The sequence below is a fragment of the Talaromyces atroroseus genome (assembly GCF_001907595.1).
Source record: "Talaromyces atroroseus strain IBT 11181 chromosome Unknown scaffold_10, whole genome shotgun sequence".
NCBI classification, from domain to species: Eukaryota; Fungi; Ascomycota; class Eurotiomycetes; order Eurotiales; family Trichocomaceae; genus Talaromyces; species Talaromyces atroroseus.
Window position 1 is genome coordinate 1,157,978 of NW_017971442.1, and position 23,126 is coordinate 1,181,103.

The window sequence follows — 23,126 nt, forward strand, 5'->3', positions numbered from 1 at the left end:
TCTTTTAGTGCAGTCCTATCTTACTGTTAGAAGCGATAAACGTTGATCATTATACCGACTATATACTAATATATACTATGATATCATTGATATTGACAATGCCTGCAACTCCACACCCATACATATCCGTAAATATTGACTAGAAGAGAAGAGAGAGAAAGGGAAAAAAAGAAAAAAGAAAAAGAAAATCTAGACAACTATATACTCCCCATCTACCCCCTCCGCTTCAATAATGCTCTGCCATCTGAACCCATGGGCATCTGGAGGACTGGGCCCGGATACGAACCCCTGAGCAGAAGATAGTGAAACATCTCGTGTTTGGGCACGCATGTTCGAGACGGGACTGCCCGAGTACCCATGATTCATATAAAGATCCTGGTAATGGTGTTGAGGATGAGGATGAGGATGAGGATGATATGGCATAGAATATCGATTTTGGCTGCTCACGGCTGGGTTGCGCGCCCATATTTTCTCGAGTAATTCGAGACATGAGATGTTGTTGTAAAAACCAGAGTCCTTCTGGATGTCCTTGCAACGATTTCGAATCGCTGCGCGGTGCTCTTCATAGACGCATTCCGAGCCTGTGATGAATAGTGGCCAGAGAAGGTACACATCTGATTCGACTGCGGCAATGTAATGCATTGCCGTAATCACGAATGTCTGAATGCGTGTGTGGGTCGATGGGATATCTGGATGCGCGACGCGTTCGGTGTAGAGCAAGGCCGAATACCGGAATGCTTCGGAGATGTTGGAAAGATCAGCCAGATTATTTGATGAGACAGTCAAAGTTGGCGCTGTCGGGGAAGATCCCATGGTGGATCCGGAAGTCCCTGAGGATGAAAGAGAGTCGTTTGAGTTGGGGGATGATTGGAAAGGGAGGTTATTCACGTCGTAGCCACTGGCTAACAGGGTCGTCGGATCGAGTCGCCAGCTTTCTAGCTGTTGGCGGATCGAGTGCCATTCCGTCCAGAATTCTGTTGTATCTCCGCTGTGCGCCGTTTGAGGGCTCTCATACGACGAGGGTGCATACGCTGTGTGGATTCCGCTGGGAACAGCATGATAGTGGGATAACGACGGAGGCACAATAGGCATGGAAACCGGCATATCGATGTTATACGAAGGATCAACCGGGCGATTCTGGCTCAATACATTCAAGCGGCCCAGCCGTGCCATGATTTTGAACAGCCGACCGTCGCAACCGGCCAGATTCTCCAAGGCCCATTCTTCATCAGACAAACAGGTCTTGTCGAGATACAGGCCTTGCAACTGGCCTTCGCGGTTATTGATGGTGGCCGTCATGGCGTCAAACCATGTAAACATCCTCGTGCACCACTTGGCTTCCTCAGATTCGGCCATGTTGTTGCGATGTCTCATGGCTAGAAGTTTCCGGACGCCGGCAAATTGTGTCTGAAACTGAGCAACGCCGGTTTCACACACGTGAAACAGGCAGAGAACCAACAGGGACGCCAGCACCGAGTCACTATGTCGCTTCGAGGGATCTGCAAGTAGCGAGTTGAGCGATCTGATCGCCACGGATTTGTGATAGACTTCTTCGCGGTTCTCTGTCCCTAGATCCTTGATTCCATGTCGTTCCTGGAACGACGCATCGGTGAGCGCTCGGTGTGCCATGGATGACTTTCGAGCCTGCTCCGTTCTTTCGGTGGAGAGAATCTTTTCTTCTCGTCTTTGCCGTATGTTACTCGCCGACAGCGCTGCAATGGCATGCTGTAACGTCTCGCTATGATGTGCCAGTCGCAGAATCCGTGTGCGGTATGGATTGCTGGGCCGGTCAAAGGCAACTATCACGGGGGCAATCACCTCTGCGAAGTAGCTAATCAAATACCGCATTCGCGGTGTCCGGCCGACGGACTGTTCCAGGAGCATGTCTGGCAGCGAATTTGCAAAAGGACTCTGGGTAAAGTGCCACGAAGTCTGTGTCTGCCTGTACGAAGCCACTGGATATCGATGATGAGGATGATGATCCTCATAGACGAGCGACAGAAGATGCTCTTCTTCCAGCTCGTTTTCATGTTTGATTTGAGAAGACGAACACCGGTGACTTGCCACGGCAGGGGGCAGCGTATAGAACCCGGTTTGATAGTCGGGCTGGTGATATTCAGGGGCATAAGGAATACTGCTAGAGCCAGGATACGAGGAAGTCGATGTCGCGGTTAAAGGAACGGCCCAGGCTGAACTCGGAACGTCCGGCGACGTATGCTGAGGACTCAACTCGGCCGCGGGGAAGACATCTGCGGGGAATTGTATAGCTGCCGGTCCATGATACACAACGCCGTGGTCATTGACCTGCTGGAAGGTGTCTAGTGCCAATGGAGGCTGAGAAACCCGCGGCGGCCAGTGTACTGGCTGGTGGTAGGTCTCAACGGGCGAGGAAGTGACGGCAAACGGATCGGTCTCGGTCTCGGACGGGGTGACGATGGACGGCGAGCCTGTGGCAGATCTCTTGCGGCGAGCAGGAGGATGGTCGAGTTGCTTGCGCGCCTTGAGCGCAGATTTGGGCTGGCTGGCGGTGCCGTCTGAGACCGGCAGCGACAGGCCTCGCAGCTTCCCTCGGCTGGCCACGCCCACGCCCCAGGTCAGCGTGGTTTTGTATCCGGCGCAGTCTCTGCCCTGGTCGAGGCACTGGCTGCAGTACGGACGGCGGCGGTCGCACTTCAGGCCGGACGCTGCGCAGGTGAAGCAATCGTCGGCTGCACCGCCGGCGGCCGTCGTTCTCTTGCGTCTCTTGCGAGGAGCGGCGGATGCCGTCGAGCGGTGCTGGGCGGCGGCTGGAGGGTCAGCGTCCCCCGACATGGCGCGTTACTTTGGCATGCAATTGAGGAGACTGTGAGGAAGAGAGAGACCAGGAAAAAGAGGGAGCGAGCGAGCGAAGAAGAGTGGGACGAAACGGCAGAGGGTGGAATTGCGGAGACTGCGCAGATAGCCAGCAGCACACTAGAAGACGGCCAGAAGCCTGCCAGAGATAACTAACTACACGAGCGCACGGAATCTTTCCTAGTTCTACTTTCTAATTTATCCTGCATTGCGCTAGGCCGCCAGCCAGGCCGATGCCAGCCGGCGGCCATGCTCATGCTCATGCGGTGCTGTTCGCTGTCGTCCTCGGTACGGGCGAAACCGCCATACGCGCAGTTATTGCATGCCAGCACGCCGATTTGTGGCTCCAGCACGTAGTCTGTAGTGCTAGTAGATGCCGTGCTATGCTATGCTATGCATGCTATGCATGCTCTGCTCTGTTCTGCTCTGCTCTGCTGTATGCGATGTAGATAGAGTGCGTGCCAGGGTCGGTTCTAACCAGCAGATTGAATCTTTCTGCCGGCGCTCGTGGGCCGCGTCCAACCTTCATCAGTGCGCACGCCACGGCCCCGGGGAGAAGACAAGACTTTTTATGCCTCGTTATACATCTAGAGCATGCATTGAATAACAACCTTCTGCATTTCCCTCTGCCCTAGTCCTGACTCCCTCGGCCATGGCTGTCCAGCGCCCCCGGCGGCGGTTGCGCTCGCTGTGCTTCCTGCTGGCCGCGCTCTTCTTCATCATCTTCTCCATCTACATCTACGGCAAGCCGTCGTCCAGCAACCGCTTCTACGACGCCCACTACACCGAGTCCCCTGTCGACCCCTTCCGCGGCCGCCAGCTCGCCTTCTGGACTGCGTTCCGCGACATCCTCGACCGCCATGCCCCCGATTGCCCGTCGCCCGAAATCACCGGGTTCGCCAACCCGACCCCCTTCAATGCCCTCGAGTCCAGTCCGCGTCCGGACCTCATCGTGCTCCCTGCTGCCCATCGCGAGACCATGAAGTCGGCGCACGTCGCGTTCGTCGACGAAATCCGCTCCGCCAAATCGGTCAAGCCCATCCACACCCCCGGGTCGCGAGGCTTGGTGTCCATGGCGGGCGGCCCCTACTTCCCGCTGTTCCTGGCGCAGCTACGCATGCTCCGTCGCAGCAACTCAAACCTGCCGGTCGAGGTCTTCCTGAGGGATTCGAGCGAGTACGAGAATCACCTGTGCGAAAAAGTCCTGCCTCAATACAACGCCAAATGCGTGGTCTTGTCCGCGCTGCTGGGATCCACGAAACACAAGGGCGTGGAGATCGAGCACTACCAGTTCCGCACCTTTGCCGTGCTGTTCTCGTCCTTCGAGGAAGTCGTCTGGATGGATGCCGATTGCTTCCCACTGTATCGAGTGGAGGACCTGTTGGATTCAGAGCCCTTCGCTTCCACGGGCTTGGTAACGTGGCCCGACTTCTCGGCTTCTACTACCTCCCAGCTCTTCTATGAGATCTCGCAGCAAGACATCCCCCCCATGACTCTGCGCGCCGCCACCAAGACGGGCGTGTTTCTCATCTCCAAGAAAAAGCATTTTCTGACCCTTCTTCTCGCGGCCTACTACAACTATCACGGCCCGTCTCATTACTTTGCCCTGCTGTTGCAGGGTGCCTCCGGACAGGGAGACAAGGAGACTTTTCTTCAAGCAGCATTGGCCTTGAAAGAGCCCGTCTACCCAGTCAGTGAACGGGTTGGCGCTTTGGGACATGTCGTTGATGGCGGCGAGATGGCTATCTCTGCGGTAGCCCAGGCCGACCCCATTGAAGATTTCACCTTGACCAAGGAAGGGAAATGGCGAGTGCAAGACCCCGCGGCGGGGAAAGCGCCTCGTGTGTTTTTCATCCATGCAAGCCATCCCAAGTTCGATGCCAGCGACAATATCTTTGGATATCAGTGGGACGGCAGCGTCCCGGCCTCCATGCCCCCCCCTACCGCGGGCCGACTATGGACCGATAACGCGGATGTCATCAGGAGGTTCGGCTATGATGCCGAGAAGGCGTATTGGGAAGAGGTCAAATGGGTTGCGTGCAACTACGAGACATCGCTTCATGCATGGGCCGCTAAGCATGGAGTATGCGACAATATTCAGGGGCATTGGCGGAATGTCTTTGAGAATGCTCATGACGACGATCTTCAATTTACTGACAATTAGACGGCGTCCCACTGATTATTAATGTTTTGATGACTGACGAACATATATCATACATTTCTTGTACACTAATAGTTATTAGACCACTAACATAAATGCATTTAATTATTTCTCTTTAGCAAGCCGGTCTATTTACCGCTCTTTTCCCGCAGCCTTTGCTCATCCTCCTTTTTCAGCTCAGCATCGATCTGTGCTCCTTTTGATGGGTTATTCCCATGAAGTTTGGCCTGGGGATCGACCCGATTAGCACGTCTGGCCACTTTCTTAAGAGTACACTCAAAGAAACATACCGGTAACGTCGGGTCCTTCTTACTCAGTTCCGCCTGCGGATTCACGGGTACCTCGTCCTTGCGTGTTCGTTGCTCTTCACGGCCGAGACGGTTGGCAATGGATCTTTCATCTTCTATACAAGACCCACCTGTGAGCGAGATGACAATACTCTTGTGGACGAGCAGAACGGTGTGTGGAAGGAAGAAATGAACTTACTGGAGTCGTTGGCGAGATGACTGCCCTGTTGGCCCTCCTTGTATCGCTCCCGGTCGTTGACTTCGGCCCTGGACTCGGTGCGTTGGTCTTTGGCTTCGTAGATCTGGCGCGATCCGACGTTGGAGGTGGCAGAGCCTGAGCCGGTGGATCTTGCGGCGGCCATTTTGGTTGTTGTATAGGTATAGGTATAGGTATAGGTATAGGTATATGTAGGGTATGTAGGAGTGGTGTGCAGGGAAGGGAGTGTTATTGAATGTATCAGCTTGGGAGACTGCAAGATGCACTTATATAGTTGTATCGCAAGGCCTGAGGCCGCGATGCAGCCTCAGGCTCAGAATGTCTGCTGTGACGATGAGGTGACCTCAGCGTGGGTCTGCCTGAGAAGTCGCTGAGGTCACTGACTTGACAGGCACGCCGCTTACTAAGGCTGTGTTGACATCAGAACTTCCATCTTTACATATTTCTCGTACGCTGTGATTGTTGCAATCCATAGTAATATGTGAGTATGTATAGTTAAGTTATTATGAGTAACTAGTTAACTAACTTAAGTTCTGTTCTGTCTGACATCATGAACCCCCCTCCCGGGATAGGGAATGTGCCCCTCCTCACCGCCCCCGATAAGATAGAAGTTTTTCAGTCTCATTTTTATGTTGTTGCGTGTTGATTCCTCAATTGCAACGGTGAAAACAGACGAAAAGAAAAGAAAAAACAAAATGGCCAAGCGCAAAAGCCTCAAGGACGCGGACAATGACGTCTCCATGTCTGATCGCCGAGACGACGACAGCGGCAGCGAGTCGGTATATATCTGCAGATTTTATTCGTAATTCAACTATTGTTTACTGTTTACTAACCTACCTCATGACAATACCACAGGACACAGAACTTATAAACGTCGAATTTGAATGGTTCGATCCGCAGCCCGAGGTGGATTTCCACGGCCTCAAGACTCTGCTGCGACAGCTTTTCGATACCGATGCGCAATTGTTCGATATCTCGGCGCTGGCGGATTTGATCCTGTCACAGCCTTTGCTTGGTTCGACGGTGAAAGTAGATGGGAAGGAGACGGATCCATATGCGTTTTTGTCCGTTCTGAATATCAGTGAGCACAAGGTAAACCCATCCAATGGAAGGGAAAAAGAAGGGGGGAAGAAAGTCTAATAAAATATACCAGGATAAACAAGTCATCAAAGACCTGACCAAATATTTGGCGCAAAAGGCGTCTTCAAACCCGTCCCTCGCCGCTCTGTCGCGACTGCTCTCCAACACCGACCAACCACCAGCCGTCGGCCTCATTCTGACCGAGCGCCTAATCAACATCCCCTCCGAAGTAGTCCCGCCAATGTACTCGATGCTCGTCGAGGAGATCGCCTGGGCGCTAGAGGAGAAAGAACCCTATAGTTTCACGCATTACCTGATTCTGTCCAAGACCTATGAAGAAGTGGAATCGAAACTAGACGCCGAAGAATCGCGGCCGCAGAAGAAGAAGAAAAAGACGGCGGGAAGTTCGAGTGACAGGTTTTATTTCCATCCAGAGGACGAAGTACTTGAGAAGCATACTTTGTGCCATGGCAAATTCGAGTATACGCATAAACAGGCGGAGGGTGCGTCGGATGCGAAGAGGGCCTTTCAAGATTTCGGCATTCAGCCGGCTGGGAGTTTGATGTTAATTGAAGGAGGGAAGTTTGACGATGCCGTTAAAGCGATTACGGATTACTTGAAGCCGCCGGTATAGACTTCTTGCTTCTCTGATAGTTTATAAGTAGTTGAGAAAAAAACAAAAAAAAAATAGATTCATTCATTCACACAACATATTATTTGTTGGCGCTTCAATGCTAGTTACTCCCATTGCGTTCCTTTCAGCCGTTGCATGAGATATTCGACCTCAACCACCTTGGTTATGGGAATGATAATGTTCTAGATCGATGTTAGCCAAGTAAAAAAAAAAAAAAAAGAAAAAAGAAAACCTCCAGTATAGTATATATCCAGAGGGGGGCCAAAAAAACTAACCTTGTACATATTCACAACAGCCTCCGAGTCAATCTTATTACGGTACTCCTCCAGCACCGGGTCACTGCCATACGTCTGCGCTTTCGTCTCGATCCGCTTCAGCACCAGCTGTTCCACCTTCATGTTTGTGATTGCCTCGTCGATGCCCTGGCGATCCCCGGCCTTGATCAACTGCACAAACTTGTCTGTTTCCTGCTGAAACTTCGACTCGGCCACAAACTTGCCAAAATGGATACGCCGCGAGAGCGCCTGTAACAAATTCACATCGGCCGATGCTGACGACCCGTAATTCTCCTGTGAAGCACCGCGGTCAACCCGATTCGTCGGGCAGACGGCGGGGATAATTTCTTCAATGTAGCGCTTCTTGATCGTTTCGTTTTCGTTCACGTCGTTTGCCCATAGGATTTGTGGGTATTGTAGTGGTTCCAGGATCGGGGTTTCGAGCGCTTGCGGGAAAAATGGGTGCTCGTCTGGTGACTCGTAGCGGCGTACGCGAGATTGTATCCTTTCTTGCTCTTGGAGGAGGTAGTCCATCAGACTCAGGTCGCTGCCTGGAATGGGCACGCCGCCGGGGACATAGATGGTTTTGTTATGGGGGAATTGCGCCCGCTCGATGAGGTGGAAGGTGATGGTGTCTTCGAGGCGACTGTGTTTATTGTCAATCTTTTCTTTTTGCCCTGTCACTTATGGATGGTGCAGCTCATCTGGATTGACAATATAACTCACATCAGCTGCGCGCGTATGTTGCTCAGGTCCAGAGCTTTGGAGCGGTCTGTGAGGTCGATTGCGGCATCCATGGTTGGGTCCAGATTGGGGGTAGGTAAATCGAACAAATCAGACAATTGGATAAACAGACAACTGAGTATAAAAATTGTAGCAAGCACGCAGGCAGGTATATTGTAGAATGATGATGTTCAGAGGAGAAAGTATGACTCCGACACATCTTTATAGCAAACCCCCCTCCGACTCCGGCGCTTGTGCTCCAGTCCGTCCAACATGCAGTTCCATGCTGCTCACGGCCAGACCACGTAGTTTATGACAAGATATAGATAAAGCGAGTCGGTAGTGAATAGTAGGTAGTCGAGATGCTCAGCGACATAGAAACTCGATTCGATATCGGTGCCTCAGGTTGAAAGCAGGAAGCATTCCTCTAGAATCTAGAATCTCGTCTAGGGCTGTATATCCTATAAACACTTGCATGTTCATACTCGTAGAATAGACCCCTGTAGTTAGTTTCTAACGTAGTATCGCTATGGCCAGCGCGTAGTTCTTCGACTAACCTGCTCGTGTGCTTGCCTCATTGTAGACATCTGTACAATACCGTATCATTTCAAAAGTAACCGCCTGTCCGCCGCAGAAACCAGCGTAATATTACACCCGTCGTGTAAATTGCTTTCGGCATCTCGGCCAAAAGGGCCCAATTTATTATTATTATTATTATTATCGACAAGCTCCGCCAGCAATCTTCACAACTCATCCATGATACAACCAACCGCCAAACACCCCCGTTCTCTTTGCGCCGAGGAACTCTAGGGGCTTCGGAGTATCCCCTACAGCTGTATCCTCCAGATGGAGGAATACCGGCACGATGAATACCCCCAGGGCCCGTGGGACCCAGATTCGGAAGATTCTCTTTTGGGCACTGGCTTGACGGTACATACTTGCAACTTTCTTTCTTTTTTTTTTCTTATTACTGGAGGGGGAAGTAGCTGCAGAAAAGAAGAACAGCGAGAGACTAACTCTTATGCTTCATTTTCGATAGACGCGCCACCTTGAAGCATTCGGCCGCAAAGTCACGTCTACAGCCAACCATTTCATGGGCCCCGCCTCCGATCCTCACTATCAACATGCCTTGACCGATATTCATCGTGAACTACGCCGGCCTGCTGTGCAGCGGCGGATGTTCTCCCTGACGCGGACAACCCCCACGGATCTGGTACGCTCGAAGTTGTCGACGGCAGAGATCCAGTCGAGAGCGCTCTCCTCGCTTCCGGAAGAGCTCCTTTTCAACATCCCCGAAGATAACAGCAGCTACTCTCTTTTCCAGGGCTTTCAAGCCTCTCTCCCCGAACCAGAACATGATCCCCACCACAAATCGCACCGCAGACGCGGCTCAAAGCACCAGAAACAGCTTGCCGACGCGGGTTCCGGCAAAACGCTGCCCTCTTCGAAAAGTGGGTTGAAGACGGAGCGAGAGCGATTGAACCATCGTCTGGAGATGATGGGTGTGCGGAAGAATATGTGCAGCGCAGAGATTCACGAGATAGACAACAAGATCGCCAATCTGAATAATATGCGGAAAATAGTTTTGGATCGTCTGGCGGGCTTGGAGGTGGACGAGGGCGAGCTGGAAACTCAAAGTAGGCTTTGCTTGATTCCCTCTTCTCGTGGCTACTTGGACTGTTTTTATACTGACTAGCTACCCGACAGTCGTCGAGTTGGATAATAAAATAGAGGATATGGAAGAAGACGAGGAAGAAGAGAAAGAAGAAAATATAGCTGCTGCCAAAGCCACGCCAGCATCCGATGCGAAGGAAGCTTCGGAAGACGCGGCTCTTGATGCGTCGTTCATGTCAGAATCCATCTATCAGAAGTTACCGACACCTTCACCGCGAAGTCGCAAAGTACGATCAATAAGTATGTAGTCACCCTTAAGAAGTCTTTAGGGCAGCGGGCTAATTAATAAAAACCCAATCTGTTTAGGGAAGAAATCTATGCCAATTCTACATGAACACTTTGCGCCTGGCACTGCAATAAAGGAAATACCTGCGCACAACGATATAATCACAGCCCTCGACTTTGACTATCCCTTTGGCACACTGGTTAGTGCGGCATTGGACGATACGGTTCGCGTGTGGGACCTCAATGCTGGAAGGTGTACTGGATTTCTGGAAGGCCACCATGCCTCTGTTCGATGCTTGCAGGTAGAGGACAACCTTGTCGCGACAGGTTCCATGGACGCATCCATTCGCATATGGGATCTCAGTCGAGCGCAGCCTGTCCCGCAAACCGATCGCATCAACAAAGCCGTGAGGGAAGATGCTGAAGATGGGGACAACGCCGAAGACGTAGCCACAGCACTGTCGCCATCGCACTTTGCATCGAACATGGTTGACTGCGAAGTATTTTCCTTAGAAGCCCACGTTGACGAGGTCACAGCCCTCCATTTCCGTGGAGACACTCTGATTTCCGGCTCAGCGGACAAGACTTTGCGACAGTGGGATCTTGTCAAGGGGCGGTGCGTGCAGACATTAGATGTCCTCTGGGCAGCAGCACAGGCATCGACGTCCGGATCAGCCAACTTGAGCAGCTCTCAATGGCGTCCGACGGGACGCTTACCGGACGCATCGGCGGATTTTGTCGGCGCTGTCCAATTCTTCGACGCTGCCTTGGCCTGTGGTACGGCTGATGGAATCATTCGATTATGGGACCTCCGTAGTGGCCAGGTGCATCGCAGTCTAGTCGGGCATACCGGGCCTATTACGTGCTTACAATTCGATGACGTGCATTTGGTTACTGGCAGTCTAGATCGAAGTATTCGGGTATGTTTTCTCTCCCTTTCCTCCCCCTTCCTCTCCCATGAATATGCTGACAGTCCGTTAGATATGGGATTTACGCACGGGGTCAATTCATGACGCCTTTGCGTACGACAACCCAATCACAAGCATGATGTTTGACACTCGCCGCATAGCGAGTGCAGCCGGCGAGAGCGTCGTCAAGGTCTACGACAAGACCGACGGCCACCACTGGGACTGCGGTGCAGGGGCAGCTGAGGACAGCGAGAGCGCAGCGACTGTCGAACGAGTGCGAGTGAAGGACGGCTATCTCGTTGAAGGCCGCAAGGATGGCACGGTTGGAGTCTGGACTTGCTAATTTCTAATCTGATAGACTGGTGGCCGTATATGTCGAATGTATATCTATCTAGCTTTTGTAACAACTGTGTCCTTTCATTTTATTCTTTTTCTTTGGGCACTCATGGAGGTGGACTGTGCATGTTTAAGAGAGCGGAGGGGTCTATTGTAGTACATAAGCTGGAATCAACATCTCATCCTTGTTTGCCGAATTGAAACAATAGTTAGTTGTTTATGCCTCAGGCAGCAATGCACTGGCCCACCACGCCCGACGCGGCAGACAACAAAAGTCCGCCGCCTCACGCGTCGACAGCATCGAGTTCATAACTACCTCGCCGTGATTGCCCTCGTCAACAGAAAAAGAGGCAGCAATTCCTGGGCAAAATAATTCAACCAAGGCACTATTGCGGTGCTTTTCTAACTACCATCCACCTCGGTGTCGAAGTTTGGCCTCAAATCTCGGGGCATCAACCCTCAAGGCATCGCAGCCAATCAAATGATCAGATGAGAACTGGCGATATATCGTTCATTGTTTGCGGGCAATGCTGTGAACTGCATACATGAAACACGCTTGCGATCATCTCAACCTCGCAGTCATCTATCTGTACATAATCACGGACGGCCGCACCAGCATGCTTTTATTGGCCTGACCATTCGGCAATCCAATCCATTGTGAATAACCTATCCAACGACTGTCTTCTTTTCATGAGACTAGGTTATGAATTGAATACGCGCTTCCGTCATGCCTAAGCCGAATGCTCGTCGAGACCCCGCCTACAGTCCGTCGGGTGAGTGGCCTTTTTTTTTTTTTTTCTCTCCCCATCGGTTCTGGCCTTGCACACTAACAGCCTGCAAACAGGACGACGATATGCCCTGGACCCCGGTTCTCCAGTGCGACGCTCAAAGCGTCTGGAGGTAGGAAGTGCTTCTCCGTCGCCTTCCATAGTCCTGCGCGCCACCACCCCTGACGCCAGGCAACTTCATGAGACACTGCGTGCAGCGTCCGAAAGCCCTACAAAAGAAGGGCGTGACAGCAGAGCAAGGGAAAGCAGTATCCATTCTAGCATCACTCCCTCACCACCTGTTCAACGGACAATTTCAACAGCGTCTACTCCATCAGCCCCGTCTCTCAATCCTGCTATTGCCACAGAAAACGATGGTGATGCTCTAGAGCAGCAGAGTGATCGTGGGTTCTCGTTTTTTAGATATCCTCGTCTTTCGTCTATCGGGCTCGGCAGGAAGGCTGCTTCGCCTGCTGTGAGTTCTCCGCAGGCCGAGGATCCCTTTGATGGCGACTCGGTGATATCTTGGCAGCTGGAGCGCGAGTTGCATCGAGATAATCTACAGCGTACGCGGCCGGATGATTATCCCCGTGAGTCTGGCTCTGCGGAAGGTCGGAATATTAGGGCGCCTCCACGGCGGCTTTCTGGGCTCACGTGGACGAATGATACCACTCATAATACTGTGAACAATAACGAAGATGATGACGACGACGACGACGACGATGATGATGATGACAACGACAACGACGCAAAGTCAGAGACTCCAGAGATAAGAACTGCGGCTGCGAAGACGGTCATATCGACTGCTCACAACGAGTCTGTCGACGAGAGCGTGGCTGGAAGTGTGCGACCCTCTACTGCTGACCGGCCCGTGACTCCTATCGACAGACATCGCCGCCCACCTACATTTACAGTGCCGCCAACGGAGAAAGGTGAAACAAAGTGGCCTCTGTTAATTGCTACAGTTTTGACGGCGCTGGTTGTCGCATTATTAGCAGCTACGATGTTCTTTTTAAGAGATCATCTCGAGTACAATAATCCATTCATGCATCAGCCCAAACCCTATCCAACATTTAACAGCACCGACGACCGGCTCATCACGCAGCTATCGAATGAGGTTGATAAACTCGGCGTGCAGATTTCTTCTGTATCCCAAGACATTCATCGCCTATCCTATGAGCAGAGACAAATGGTCGATCAGGTAACAATTGTGAGCCCAGTACCTGCCGAACTCGAACCGAGAATCAACTTCCTCTCGCCAGGCCTAGGAACGCATGTCGACCCCTTACTCACAAGCCCCAGCATTGGTACTAGGAGAACTCTGCCTCGCCGTCTCTACGAGAGCCTCTCTGGCAACTATATGCCGCTACCCAATCCGCCGGAAGTCGCACTGGAAGCATGGGATGACATTGGCGATTGCTGGTGCAGCGCGCCAGGACAAGAGGGGCAAGCGCAACTCGCGCTTGAACTTGGACAGCGCGCGATCCTCGACGAGGTTGTTGTCGAACATATCCCGGCCAGTGCGTCCCTGGACCCGAGTGTTGCGCCTCGTGAAATGGAGCTGTGGGCACGCTTCAGACCTTTCCATGGGCAATACACCGGGCCGCCGCCGGCACCTCCTTCTAATGATGCTTCTAGCACCAAAAATTCTGGCTGGTTTGGTCTATTCCAGCCATCATCTTCTGTACCACCACCACCTTCTTTTACTTCCTCGCCATCGTCACTCTCCTCACTACTCGACGCAATTCTAAAGACGCTACGACAGGCGTACCCATCCGAAATGGAAAATGCATACTCAAACGACCGTCTTCTTGGACCGGCCTACTTCCGTCTCGGAAAATGGGAGTACGACCGAACGGGAGACGCGGTTCAGCATTTCGCGCTCAATGCGCTTATCGACTATCCGACTCTGCGGGTGGACAAGGTCGTGCTGCGGGTGAGCTCGAATTGGGGAGGGAATCATACGTGTTTGTATCGGGTGAAATTGCACGGGCATGTTTGATGCTATTTTTGTTTTTTGTTTTTTTTTTTCTTAAATTGTCGTTTGTTTCAGCGTGGAGTTTGGGTTTTCTTTCTTTGTCTGTTTTCTTTTTATGGGAATAGGATAGGGCTGCACAGACAGACAGTTCTTCTCCACCTTGAAATCTAATTACAAGACTATTAGTCCAAACCTAACGATGAACAGGTTCGTCTGACTCTACCAGTCTGGACCTAGTTAGTTATTGAACTATGAGCAGAGCATGAGCATGTCCAAGGGAAGTCTAATTTCTAATAAATGCACTTGCAACCCCTGCCGCGATACGCCGTGGACACCGGAGACTCTTGCGGCAGCCTAGGGTTATAGGGAAAGGGTCTAGAAGGCATGTTTCGTCCTTGCCATGACAACATTTTAAACAGAGCAGACTCGGAAGCTGGCGAGACTCAACTTTCTCAAGTGAACTAACTACACTACAGCTTAGTACGCATTAGCCCCAGCACCGGCTGTTTGAAGTTGACTCTAGGCTCCACGGTGACGGCCGACCGTTGAGCTTTGTTCAAGGGAGAGGGAAAAAGAAAAAGAAAAGAAAGAAAAGAATTTCTGGTCTAGTTTCGCTTTAGTAGCAAATTCAAACAAATAAACTTGAATAAAAGCGTAGGCTTGCAAGTCGCTGGTTGGTCTAGCATATCTAGAGACTAGTTCATCTTGACTCGCTTCGAATACGTAGATATAGCGATCAACAGGCCGTACTCCGTATTCAATTTTATATAATGCTTACTTCCGTACCCATGTGTGAAGATTTAATATCCAAGGATCACGACGAACTGCGCATTGAGATCGACACGACTGAGCTCAATTGTGAATTGGCGTGTGTATGCCAATGCACTGGATACGGAGCGCGTATTCCGTGTGTAATCGTATGACTAGGACGTGTAATTTAATATCGATCAATAAATATCAAGGCCTACCGAACGATTATTAATGCAGCAACTGACTAGCTAACTAGTTAGTTAACTTAGTTAGCTACACAGTATACAATATATTGATAGAACGTCGTATACGATGGTAGATGCAATATTTACTCCGTGGCAGACGTTACACGGATCGGTCCGTACCAAAACCATGGTTCGCGATAGTCGCCCGGGCTGCATTTGGCTGCTACTTACCTGGACAATTGAGCACAGGAAGTGTGTAAAAAATCGTTAATATAGTATCACTATATAATAAATAACACGATAATACTAGCGCAATACATAATTACGAGTGACTGGCAGACAGGCCACAGTGCCGTGTCCCGCTAACCGCTCTCGGCTAGCGGCGTACCCCTGGCGCTATCGGCTGCTATCTGAAGGTGCGCCGGAACCTAAAATTATTATTATTACGCTCGCTCTCTCCCCTGGCCGGCGCTGTGCCTGCCTCGCCTCGTTGCTTGGGAGTTGGAAAATATTATCAATATCGCCTTAGGCCACTCCGTATTATTCCTCCATCTGCTCTCACCACCACCAGGCTCGAGCCCGCCGAATGACCCTCTCTGTCCCGTTGTTGTCCTGCAACGCTTGACAGCTCGCTCAGACCACATCTGCTGCACCTTCCCACCGGACGGTCCGCTGGTTCTTGCGCGGTTGCTCCCGTGGATAAGGGGTCAACCACACAACTACACCAACCCTTCCTTTTCGCTTCCTTATGATATGACCCGAGCCCCTTCTTTGCGCCATACTCGACGTCCGGAGGAGATCGACTCGCTTACATCGTCTGTTGCATCGGAAGTCGTCCCGCAGTCATCATCTGGCTCCGGCCCACGGAGGTGCTTTGATTTCTGAGAAGAGAGAGAGAAAGAGACACAGAGAAGCTGGTCGACATGACCATTTCTCCACCGGGGTCGCCAACAGGCGCCACCCCGACTGCGCGGCCTATGAGTGCTATTATCCGTCCGCCCAGGAGCATGAGTCGCATGAGTATAGGAAGCAGGCCTGGAGGCAGCCGCGCATCGGACGAGGAGAGCAAGACGGCGGTCAAAGTCGGTACGTACGAAAAAAAACTAAAAAACACTGCACTAGAGCTGTATTCCGGGGTTGATTTCCTATTTGTATCTTTCTAAATACTAACTGGTTCTTCTTCCTAGCTGTGCGTGTGCGACCACCGTTACGACCAACCGATCCAGGCTACGAATTAATTCCACAGCGATTTCAGCGCTCCATGGTCCATGTGACGTCGCCTACCAGTCTGGCCGTGGACGTTCCCCAGGGGCGCAAGCTGTTTGTCTTCGATCGCGTTTTCCCAGAGACCACCGACCAGGAAGGAATATGGGAATACCTCAGTGACAGCGTCAACTCGTTTTTGCAGGGTTACAATGTTTCGATCCTTGCCTATGGCCAGTCTGGAGCTGGTAAATCATATACAATGGGAACGTCTGGACCCGGCGAACAGAATGATAACCATGCCATGGGTACGACTCTCCTTACGAGACCGGAGTGCATGCCCGTTTTTGCTAATGTTACCTCTTGTATAGGAATCATTCCCCGCGCGGCCCAGTTATTGTTTGAGAGGCTCGATGCCCCAAAACATAGTCGAACCCAGTCGTCCGGCCTTCGTACTCCCGCGAGATATTCAATAAGTTCTCCACACAGCTTCAACAGGTCTCCCCTGGAAAAAAACTGGCAGATGAAGGCCACTTACGTTGAAGTACGCCTCTTTCTCCTACAATTTCATTTGTTTAACCACCCCAACTGACGTGTAATAAAGATTTACAACGAACACCTACGAGATCTCCTTGTACCCGACTCCACACCTGTCGTGGATCGTAGCAATGTCACTATCCGCGAAGATGCCAAAGGCAGAATTATCTTGACTGGACTCCATCAGGTGGAGATCAACTGCTTTGAGGACCTGATCGGCGCGTTGAACTTTGGCTCGAGCATTCGCCAAACCGATGCGACTGCCATCAACGCCAAATCCTCGCGTTCACATGCCGTCTTCAGTTTGAATTTGGTCCAGCGCAAGTCGCCGGCCCCGGTGCTCTCTGCGAAAGAGAAGCGCATGTCTGTACCCCTGGAGGCTCTCACATCGTCCGACGCCGTAGTTACTGTGGACAGCAAACTTCACTTCGTCGATCTTGCCGGAAGTGAACGACTCAAGAATACAGGCGCCTCGGGCGAGAGGGCCAAAGAAGGTATCTCCATTAACGCCGGATTGGCCAGTCTCGGAAAAGTCATCTCGCAATTGTCTTCTCGACAGTCTGGTGCTCATGTATCGTATCGCGATTCGAAACTCACCCGTCTACTCCAGGACTCGCTCGGTGGAACTGCAATTACATACATGGTTGCCTGCGTTACTCCGGCCGAGTTTCATCTGAGTGAGACCCTAAACACCGTGCAGTACGCACAGCGAGCCAGAGCCATTCAGAGCAAGCCCCGCATCCAGCAAGTCACAGATGAAAGCGACAAACAAGCCGTCATTGAGCGTCTCAAGGCCGAAATCGCTTTTTTGCGCCAGCAGATCCGCAATTCCGAAGCCGGGGACAGGAAGAGCGTCGTCCTGCCTGAGCGAGGCGAACGTTCTAGCGACCGGGAAATGGAACTTCAGAATCATTTGTTAGATATGCAAGAAAGTTACACATCTCTAAGCCAACGTCACGCGAAGCTGATCTCAGAGATTAGCAAGGCTTCGGACCTTCATACTGAAGACCCGGATGAACTTGCGGCTGCTATTGAAAACAGTTCCGTCGAGAGACTGAAACGGTCTCACTCCTTTGCCGAATCTGTGGAGCAGGTTGTTCTCGAATATGAAAAGACCATTCAGAGCCTGGAGTCATCGCTATCAAATACTAGGTCCTCCCTATCTACCACAGAAAGCTCTCTGCTTGAACGAGAAAGCAAATGTGCATACATGGAGACTCTCAACGCACAGTTACAAGCGAGAGTACAGAAGTTGATGGAACGTGAGAGCAACACAGAACACTACCTCCACGATCTTGAATCCAAACTCGACGGTCAGTCGACTGGTGACGAGAGGAATTCCGCGCTTGTCAATGAGCTGCGCAAGGAAATTGCTCGGGCACGCGACAATGAGGCGGGCTGTGAAGACTACATTTCAACTCTCGAAGAACGCCTCGCCGAGGCTGATCAAGACATGGAGCTAATGCAACGTGAGATAAACAGACTAGAGCATGTCATTGACCGCCAGAGGAACCTAGGAAAGCTGGATAACCTTCTCTATGAACTGGACCACATTCAACAAAACGGTGCTAAATCTCAAGCTCGTGCAGCTGAACCTCTTCCCCCGGCCCACAGTAACAAGACAATGCGGACTCGTGGAAACACGCTTGATATTCTCACAGAAGCAGTGGAGACTGCTATCCCCGAGGGTGACGATGACGATTTGGCCGACGAGCTTACAGAAGCCGAGCCGTTCAAAGAGGTAGAAGAGTTGGAGACGCCTGTTGAAAAGGTCGATGCTGCAGACGAGGCATTCAAAACCGAAGAGCCTGCCAAAGACTTCGACCAGAGCCCTGCTCAGTCTGAATTTGTTGCTGAAAAACTAGACAATGTCACACAGGAACTGCTAGACCTTCGGGTACAACACGAGTCGACGCAGAACGAATACGATCTCCTTGCTGCGAAGTACGAAGAAGCGTTGCGGACTATGGCCGAAATGCAAGACCAGATCGACTTCAGTCGCCATGCTCCGGCGCCCTTGAATGCCGACACCCCTATTGACAGCCCCCGGTCGCAAAGTTTTTTAGACAACATGAAGACGCAGGAATCAAACCCTGGCGGACAACATTCATCTTCGCGATCGCTCTCTTCGGAGTTATCCTCGGTAGAGCAGTCGGGCATCTCGCAGGACACTTCTGATACTACAGTTATGTCTATACAGGAAGAAGAACCTCTGGAGAATGGCGTTCACGCGCAATCCGCAGATGAGATCAAGACTTTGCGACAGCTTCTACGGGAGCACGAGGAGGGTCTGAATCTCGTCGCCCAAAAGTATGCTCAATTGGAAGCCGAACACGACGACACTCTTGTTCTTGTGGAGCAGCTAAAGACAGACCTGCAGAAGTCTCGCACTCCTCAGTCCCCTACCACTCCTGTTTCAGGTGGATCATCAGTTATTCGCAGAATGACAAGCCAGAACCTAATGTCCACAGTGGATCGTGCTCATAGGTCTCTTGCTGCGTTGCGAAATATTGCCGCTGAAGAATTTGAACAGAGTCCGGAGACTATGCATAACTTTGAGCAGAATCTAAATGTAGCAATGCATGAACTTCATATTCGCATGGAGCGCATCCAAGCCTTGGAATCTGAGAATGCCAACGTCAAGAAAGAGATGGAAATGAAGGCTACAATCATCTCTGGATTGACCCGGGAACGATCGAGTTTGCAAGGTGCCAAGCCGATGGATATGGCAATGGTTTCTCAAATGCGCGACCAGATACTCCAGCAAGAGAACCAAATGAAGGAGATGCAGGAAGCCCACGACAGCCGAGAGCAAGAGCTGCTCGTCAAGATTGAGAAACTCAACGCGGAAATATCATCCCATTCCGAGTCACACGCTGTTGACACCAATAGCCTTTCGGAGGAGTCTCAGCTTCGTCTCACACAGCTTGAAACTGAACTTTCAGAATGGAAAGGCAGGCATGAAACTGCTATCATTTCGTTGGAAACATCCGAGCAAAAACTACGGGAAACCGCCGCTGAATTGTCGGCTGCCCTTGCTTCAGTTGACGCCCTTCAATCCCAACATGCCAGTTCCACGGAATCACTGGCGAGGGAGAAGGCCACCCTGTTGCAGGAAATCGAGGAGGAAAGAAAGAGACAAGAGTCGCAAGTCGCAAGCTTGCACACAGAAATTGATGAGCACAAGTCTATCATCTCAACTCATCTAGCCACGATTGCAAATCTCGAGGCATCTCATGCCGCTGTTCAAGATCAATTAACGCACTATATCTCCACCAAGGAGGCCAGTGATGCCACCGCGGCGGTCTACCAGTCAAGGATAGCTGAGCTTGAGGATCAATTAGACTCACACAGAGCTCTTGTTGACAGCCACGAGCAGGAACTGGCAACCTTGCGGGATGCTCATCAACAGCAGGTATCTGATTTGGAGAGCAAAATCGCAGCTGCAGACTCGGCCAAAGCTGCACACGATTCCTTGATCGAACAGCTGAATGCTCAGCATGAAGAAGCCCTGGTAGCTCTGAGATCCGATATGTCAGGCTCCAAGGATGACCTGACGGAGTTGCTGAAATCCATCTCCAAGGTACTAGAGACTGAAGTGACGCCCGTGACTATCTCCGATCAACTTGAAGACCTTGTGTCTGAAAAGCGTAGCTTGGAAAGCAAATACGCCGATCTGATCGATGCCAATGAGAGTCTTCTGAACCAGCTTGAAACCAAACGTGTTGCTGACGGCGAGCCAAAGGCTACAACTGTTGGACATGAATCGAAGGTCACGGAACTTGCAATCTTGGTTGCTACCCTCGAGGAACGGATTAAGGAGAAGGACGAACTTATCAAGAAAAAGGATGCCACAATTGAGGACATCACCGCTGAGAAACAGAAGAGCGTTCGCCTTGTTGAAGAACTGGAGGAGCAGATTACCAGCACTTTCGACCAGCACCACAATCGTCTCTCTGTCATGCAGAACGAACGCATGCAAGCCCTTGAAGATGCGAATGCCAAGGTTTCTAACCTTGAACGAGAAATTGAAACCTATCAAGTCCGTATTGAGCAGCTCGAGGTAAGATTATATCTGTCAGCCCTATTCTTTAATAAAGCAGATAAAAAAAAAAGAACTAACTTGTGAGACAGCTCCAGCTCAAGAACAACGGAAACGACCCTGCAATGGATCGCACCAATTCTCTCACCAATCTTCGCAAAAGTACTTCCAATACATCACTTCCATCTCCTCCACCGGCAATCCCTCTTCCACCTCTGCCCAATATTGCTTCCACTGCGTCTGGAAATACTACCAGCATGTCTCCGCCCAGCTCTCGTCATACTAGTCGGGAGTTGGTCAGCACTCAATTAATGGAGGACCAAGAAGCCCGCATTAAGACGATTGAGAAGCATCTTTATGCCGAGAAACAACTCACGGCCACCTTGGAAGAGGCGCTCGGGGATCTAGAGACTCAGAGCAACAAGATTAAAGCCGATATGGAAGGCTGGAAGAAGAAAGCCTGGCAACTAGAAGACGAGCTTCAGACCCTTCGAAAGGAGCGCAACTCTACCCGTCTCTCTCTGCAAGCTGTTGAGGAAGAGCGCAGTGCTCGCCGCGAAGCCGAAGCTGCTCGCGCTCAGCTGGAAGAGCGGATGAACGCCATCAACAGGAAGAAGAAGAAGAGTACCCTCAACTGTTTCTAAGCGAATGGTTATGGTTGTTCTCTTTGTATTCTTTCAGTATATCTGTAAAACTCCTGTACATTGAAAGAAAAAAAACAGAAAAGGGATTGTGACTATCCTTATTTTCCTTTGTCTTGTTTTCATTCTTACCAAGACCCATTCTCACATACCTTTCCTTCTTGTCATACCCCATCCCTTACGATATTTGTTTGTACGTACGAACGATACAGGCTCCCTTTCAAAGCCTGATGTACAATGCCCTTGTTATCGTCTTTATCCCCCTCTCTTCTTCTCTTCTTATTGAATGTATTTCTCTCTTCGCCCCGCCCTTTTTTTATACATACCATACCCCATTCGCCGTCCTCACATGTTCCAAAACCCTGTCACGAAATATTTCTTTTCCGCTTTCTTGCGTCTGTACTTAGTCTTTTTTTTTTTTTCCCTTGATTCTTACGCTCGCTTTCGTTTCTTGTCTATTTTCAATATTTTCGCCATTCTGCACAAATGACGACCATGGATGACGTTGGTGGGAGCAGTTGAATTTCTTTTTTGAACTTTGAATATTAGCATTCTAGCAATGCAAAATATAGATTATCTTTTTTATTAGTTCGTATGGTAAATCATCTACTTGATAAAGTCTTAAGTGTGAGTGCTATCGATAAGGTCGGGCCTTATCACATGACGTCGGGGACAACGCGTGCATCATGACAGGCTGGCTTTTGACTCCCTTTTTCCCCTTCAATGGGGCTAAAACACAAAAGTTTGAGAGTAGGGGGCAACAAAAGAGAAAAGGAAAAGATAATGGACAGATCCAACATCATCATCATCCACCCGGACCTCGGCATCGGCGGCGCCGAACGCCTCATCATCGACGTCGCTCTCGCGCTCCAAAACCGTGGCCACCAAGTCACCATCTACACATCGCACCGCGACAAATCGCACTGTTTTGAGGAAGCGCGGGATGGCACGCTTGATGTCCGGGTGCGCGGAAATACGCTCTTCCCGCCATTGCTATTTGGCAGGTTTCATTTGTTGATGGCTTCGTTGCGCCAGTTACATTTGACTGTTTCTGTGCTGGCGGAGATGGGACGGACGGGGAAAAAGATAGCTACCTCGAGTGGGCAAGAAAAATATCAGAATGACGTGTTTATTATCGACCAGTTACCGGCTTGTGTGCCCATACTGAAGAGCTTGGGCGAACGATATATGCGGACAGCAGGTGGTAAACAGCGGATACTGTTCTACTGCCATTTCCCGGATCAATTGCTCGCGCGGCGCAATGAAGGTAATCTGGCTTTGTGTCTGCTCAAGGAGGCTTATCGATACCCGCTGGATTGGTTTGAAGGGTGGGCGATGAGTGCTTCGGACAAGGTTGTTGCGAACTCGAGGTTTACGCGCGGGGTTGTCAGGCGTGTCTTTGGATCGGGCCGGTTGGGAGATGTCAAGGTTGTTTACCCGTGTGTTGATACGAAGGAGTCGTCGGCGCTTTCTTTTGAAAAGGAAGTTGTGAAGGAAGGGACTTTATGGGATGGGAAGAAGATTCTTCTGAGCATTAATCGGTTCGAGCGCAAAAAGGGTATTGATTTGGCGATTCGTGCGTATAATGGGCTTTCTAAGGAAGATCGGATAGGAACTCGTTTGGTAATTGCAGGTAAGCGCTCTACTACCGTCATTCGTGCCCCCCCCCCC

The 23,126-nt window shown here is 50.9% G+C and overlaps 9 protein-coding genes across 9 annotated transcripts in view, besides 2 other annotated features; 6 read left to right on the plus strand and 3 right to left on the minus strand.

Moving 5' to 3' along the window:
- Nucleotides 1-189: 189 nt before the first annotated feature.
- Nucleotides 190-2,811, minus strand: UA08_07200 (hypothetical protein; the record flags this gene model as incomplete). The annotated part of the gene is made up of 1 exon (XM_020262116.1): nt 190-2,811. One exon carries the CDS (start codon nt 2,809-2,811, stop codon nt 190-192), a length of 2,622 nt encoding a protein of 873 aa, XP_020117597.1.
- A 394-nt stretch (nt 2,812-3,205) lies between these two features.
- Nucleotides 3,206-3,278: a repeat region (Identified by RepeatMasker using a combination of RepBase library and repeat library created with RepeatScout).
- Nucleotides 3,279-3,484: 206 nt separating this feature from the next.
- On the plus strand, nt 3,485-4,996 carry UA08_07201 (hypothetical protein; the record flags this gene model as incomplete). Its single annotated transcript, XM_020262117.1, has 1 exon — nt 3,485-4,996. The coding sequence occupies one exon, from the start codon at nt 3,485-3,487 to the stop codon at nt 4,994-4,996; it is 1,512 nt and encodes a 503-aa protein (XP_020117598.1).
- A 125-nt stretch (nt 4,997-5,121) lies between these two features.
- Nucleotides 5,122-5,642, minus strand: UA08_07202 (hypothetical protein; the record flags this gene model as incomplete). Its single annotated transcript, XM_020262118.1, has 2 exons — nt 5,122-5,411; nt 5,480-5,642. The coding sequence occupies 2 exons, from the start codon at nt 5,640-5,642 to the stop codon at nt 5,122-5,124; spliced, it is 453 nt and encodes a 150-aa protein (XP_020117599.1).
- A 550-nt stretch (nt 5,643-6,192) lies between these two features.
- On the plus strand, nt 6,193-7,211 carry UA08_07203 (Protein bcp1; the record flags this gene model as incomplete). Its single annotated transcript, XM_020262119.1, has 3 exons — nt 6,193-6,276; nt 6,353-6,589; nt 6,651-7,211. The coding sequence occupies 3 exons, from the start codon at nt 6,193-6,195 to the stop codon at nt 7,209-7,211; spliced, it is 882 nt and encodes a 293-aa protein (XP_020117600.1).
- Nucleotides 7,212-7,315: 104 nt separating this feature from the next.
- On the minus strand, nt 7,316-8,283 carry UA08_07204 (hypothetical protein; the record flags this gene model as incomplete). The annotated part of the gene is made up of 3 exons (XM_020262120.1): nt 7,316-7,393; nt 7,487-8,132; nt 8,213-8,283. 3 exons carry the CDS (start codon nt 8,281-8,283, stop codon nt 7,316-7,318), a joined length of 795 nt encoding a protein of 264 aa, XP_020117601.1.
- A 772-nt stretch (nt 8,284-9,055) lies between these two features.
- On the plus strand, nt 9,056-11,359 carry UA08_07205 (Mitochondrial division protein 1; the record flags this gene model as incomplete). The annotated part of the gene is made up of 5 exons (XM_020262121.1): nt 9,056-9,139; nt 9,249-9,846; nt 9,917-10,123; nt 10,190-11,028; nt 11,090-11,359. The coding sequence occupies 5 exons, from the start codon at nt 9,056-9,058 to the stop codon at nt 11,357-11,359; spliced, it is 1,998 nt and encodes a 665-aa protein (XP_020117602.1).
- A 720-nt stretch (nt 11,360-12,079) lies between these two features.
- Nucleotides 12,080-14,121, plus strand: UA08_07206 (hypothetical protein; the record flags this gene model as incomplete). Its single annotated transcript, XM_020262122.1, has 2 exons — nt 12,080-12,125; nt 12,197-14,121. 2 exons carry the CDS (start codon nt 12,080-12,082, stop codon nt 14,119-14,121), a joined length of 1,971 nt encoding a protein of 656 aa, XP_020117603.1.
- Nucleotides 12,782-12,868: a repeat region (Identified by RepeatMasker using a combination of RepBase library and repeat library created with RepeatScout).
- Nucleotides 14,122-15,955: 1,834 nt separating the features above from the next.
- UA08_07207 (hypothetical protein) lies at nt 15,956-21,458 on the plus strand (the record flags this gene model as incomplete). Its single annotated transcript, XM_020262123.1, has 5 exons — nt 15,956-16,118; nt 16,220-16,543; nt 16,607-16,779; nt 16,840-20,835; nt 20,907-21,458. 5 exons carry the CDS (start codon nt 15,956-15,958, stop codon nt 21,456-21,458), a joined length of 5,208 nt encoding a protein of 1,735 aa, XP_020117592.1.
- A 780-nt stretch (nt 21,459-22,238) lies between these two features.
- The window catches only part of UA08_07208 (hypothetical protein), a gene marked incomplete at both ends in the record, with an annotated part of 3,915 nt that continues 3,027 nt past the window's right edge, over nt 22,239-23,126 (plus strand). The window contains one exon of the mRNA XM_020262124.1: nt 22,239-23,088. Coding sequence (XP_020117593.1) covers nt 22,239-23,088 — 850 coding nt within the window. The remainder of the gene's footprint in view (nt 23,089-23,126) is intronic.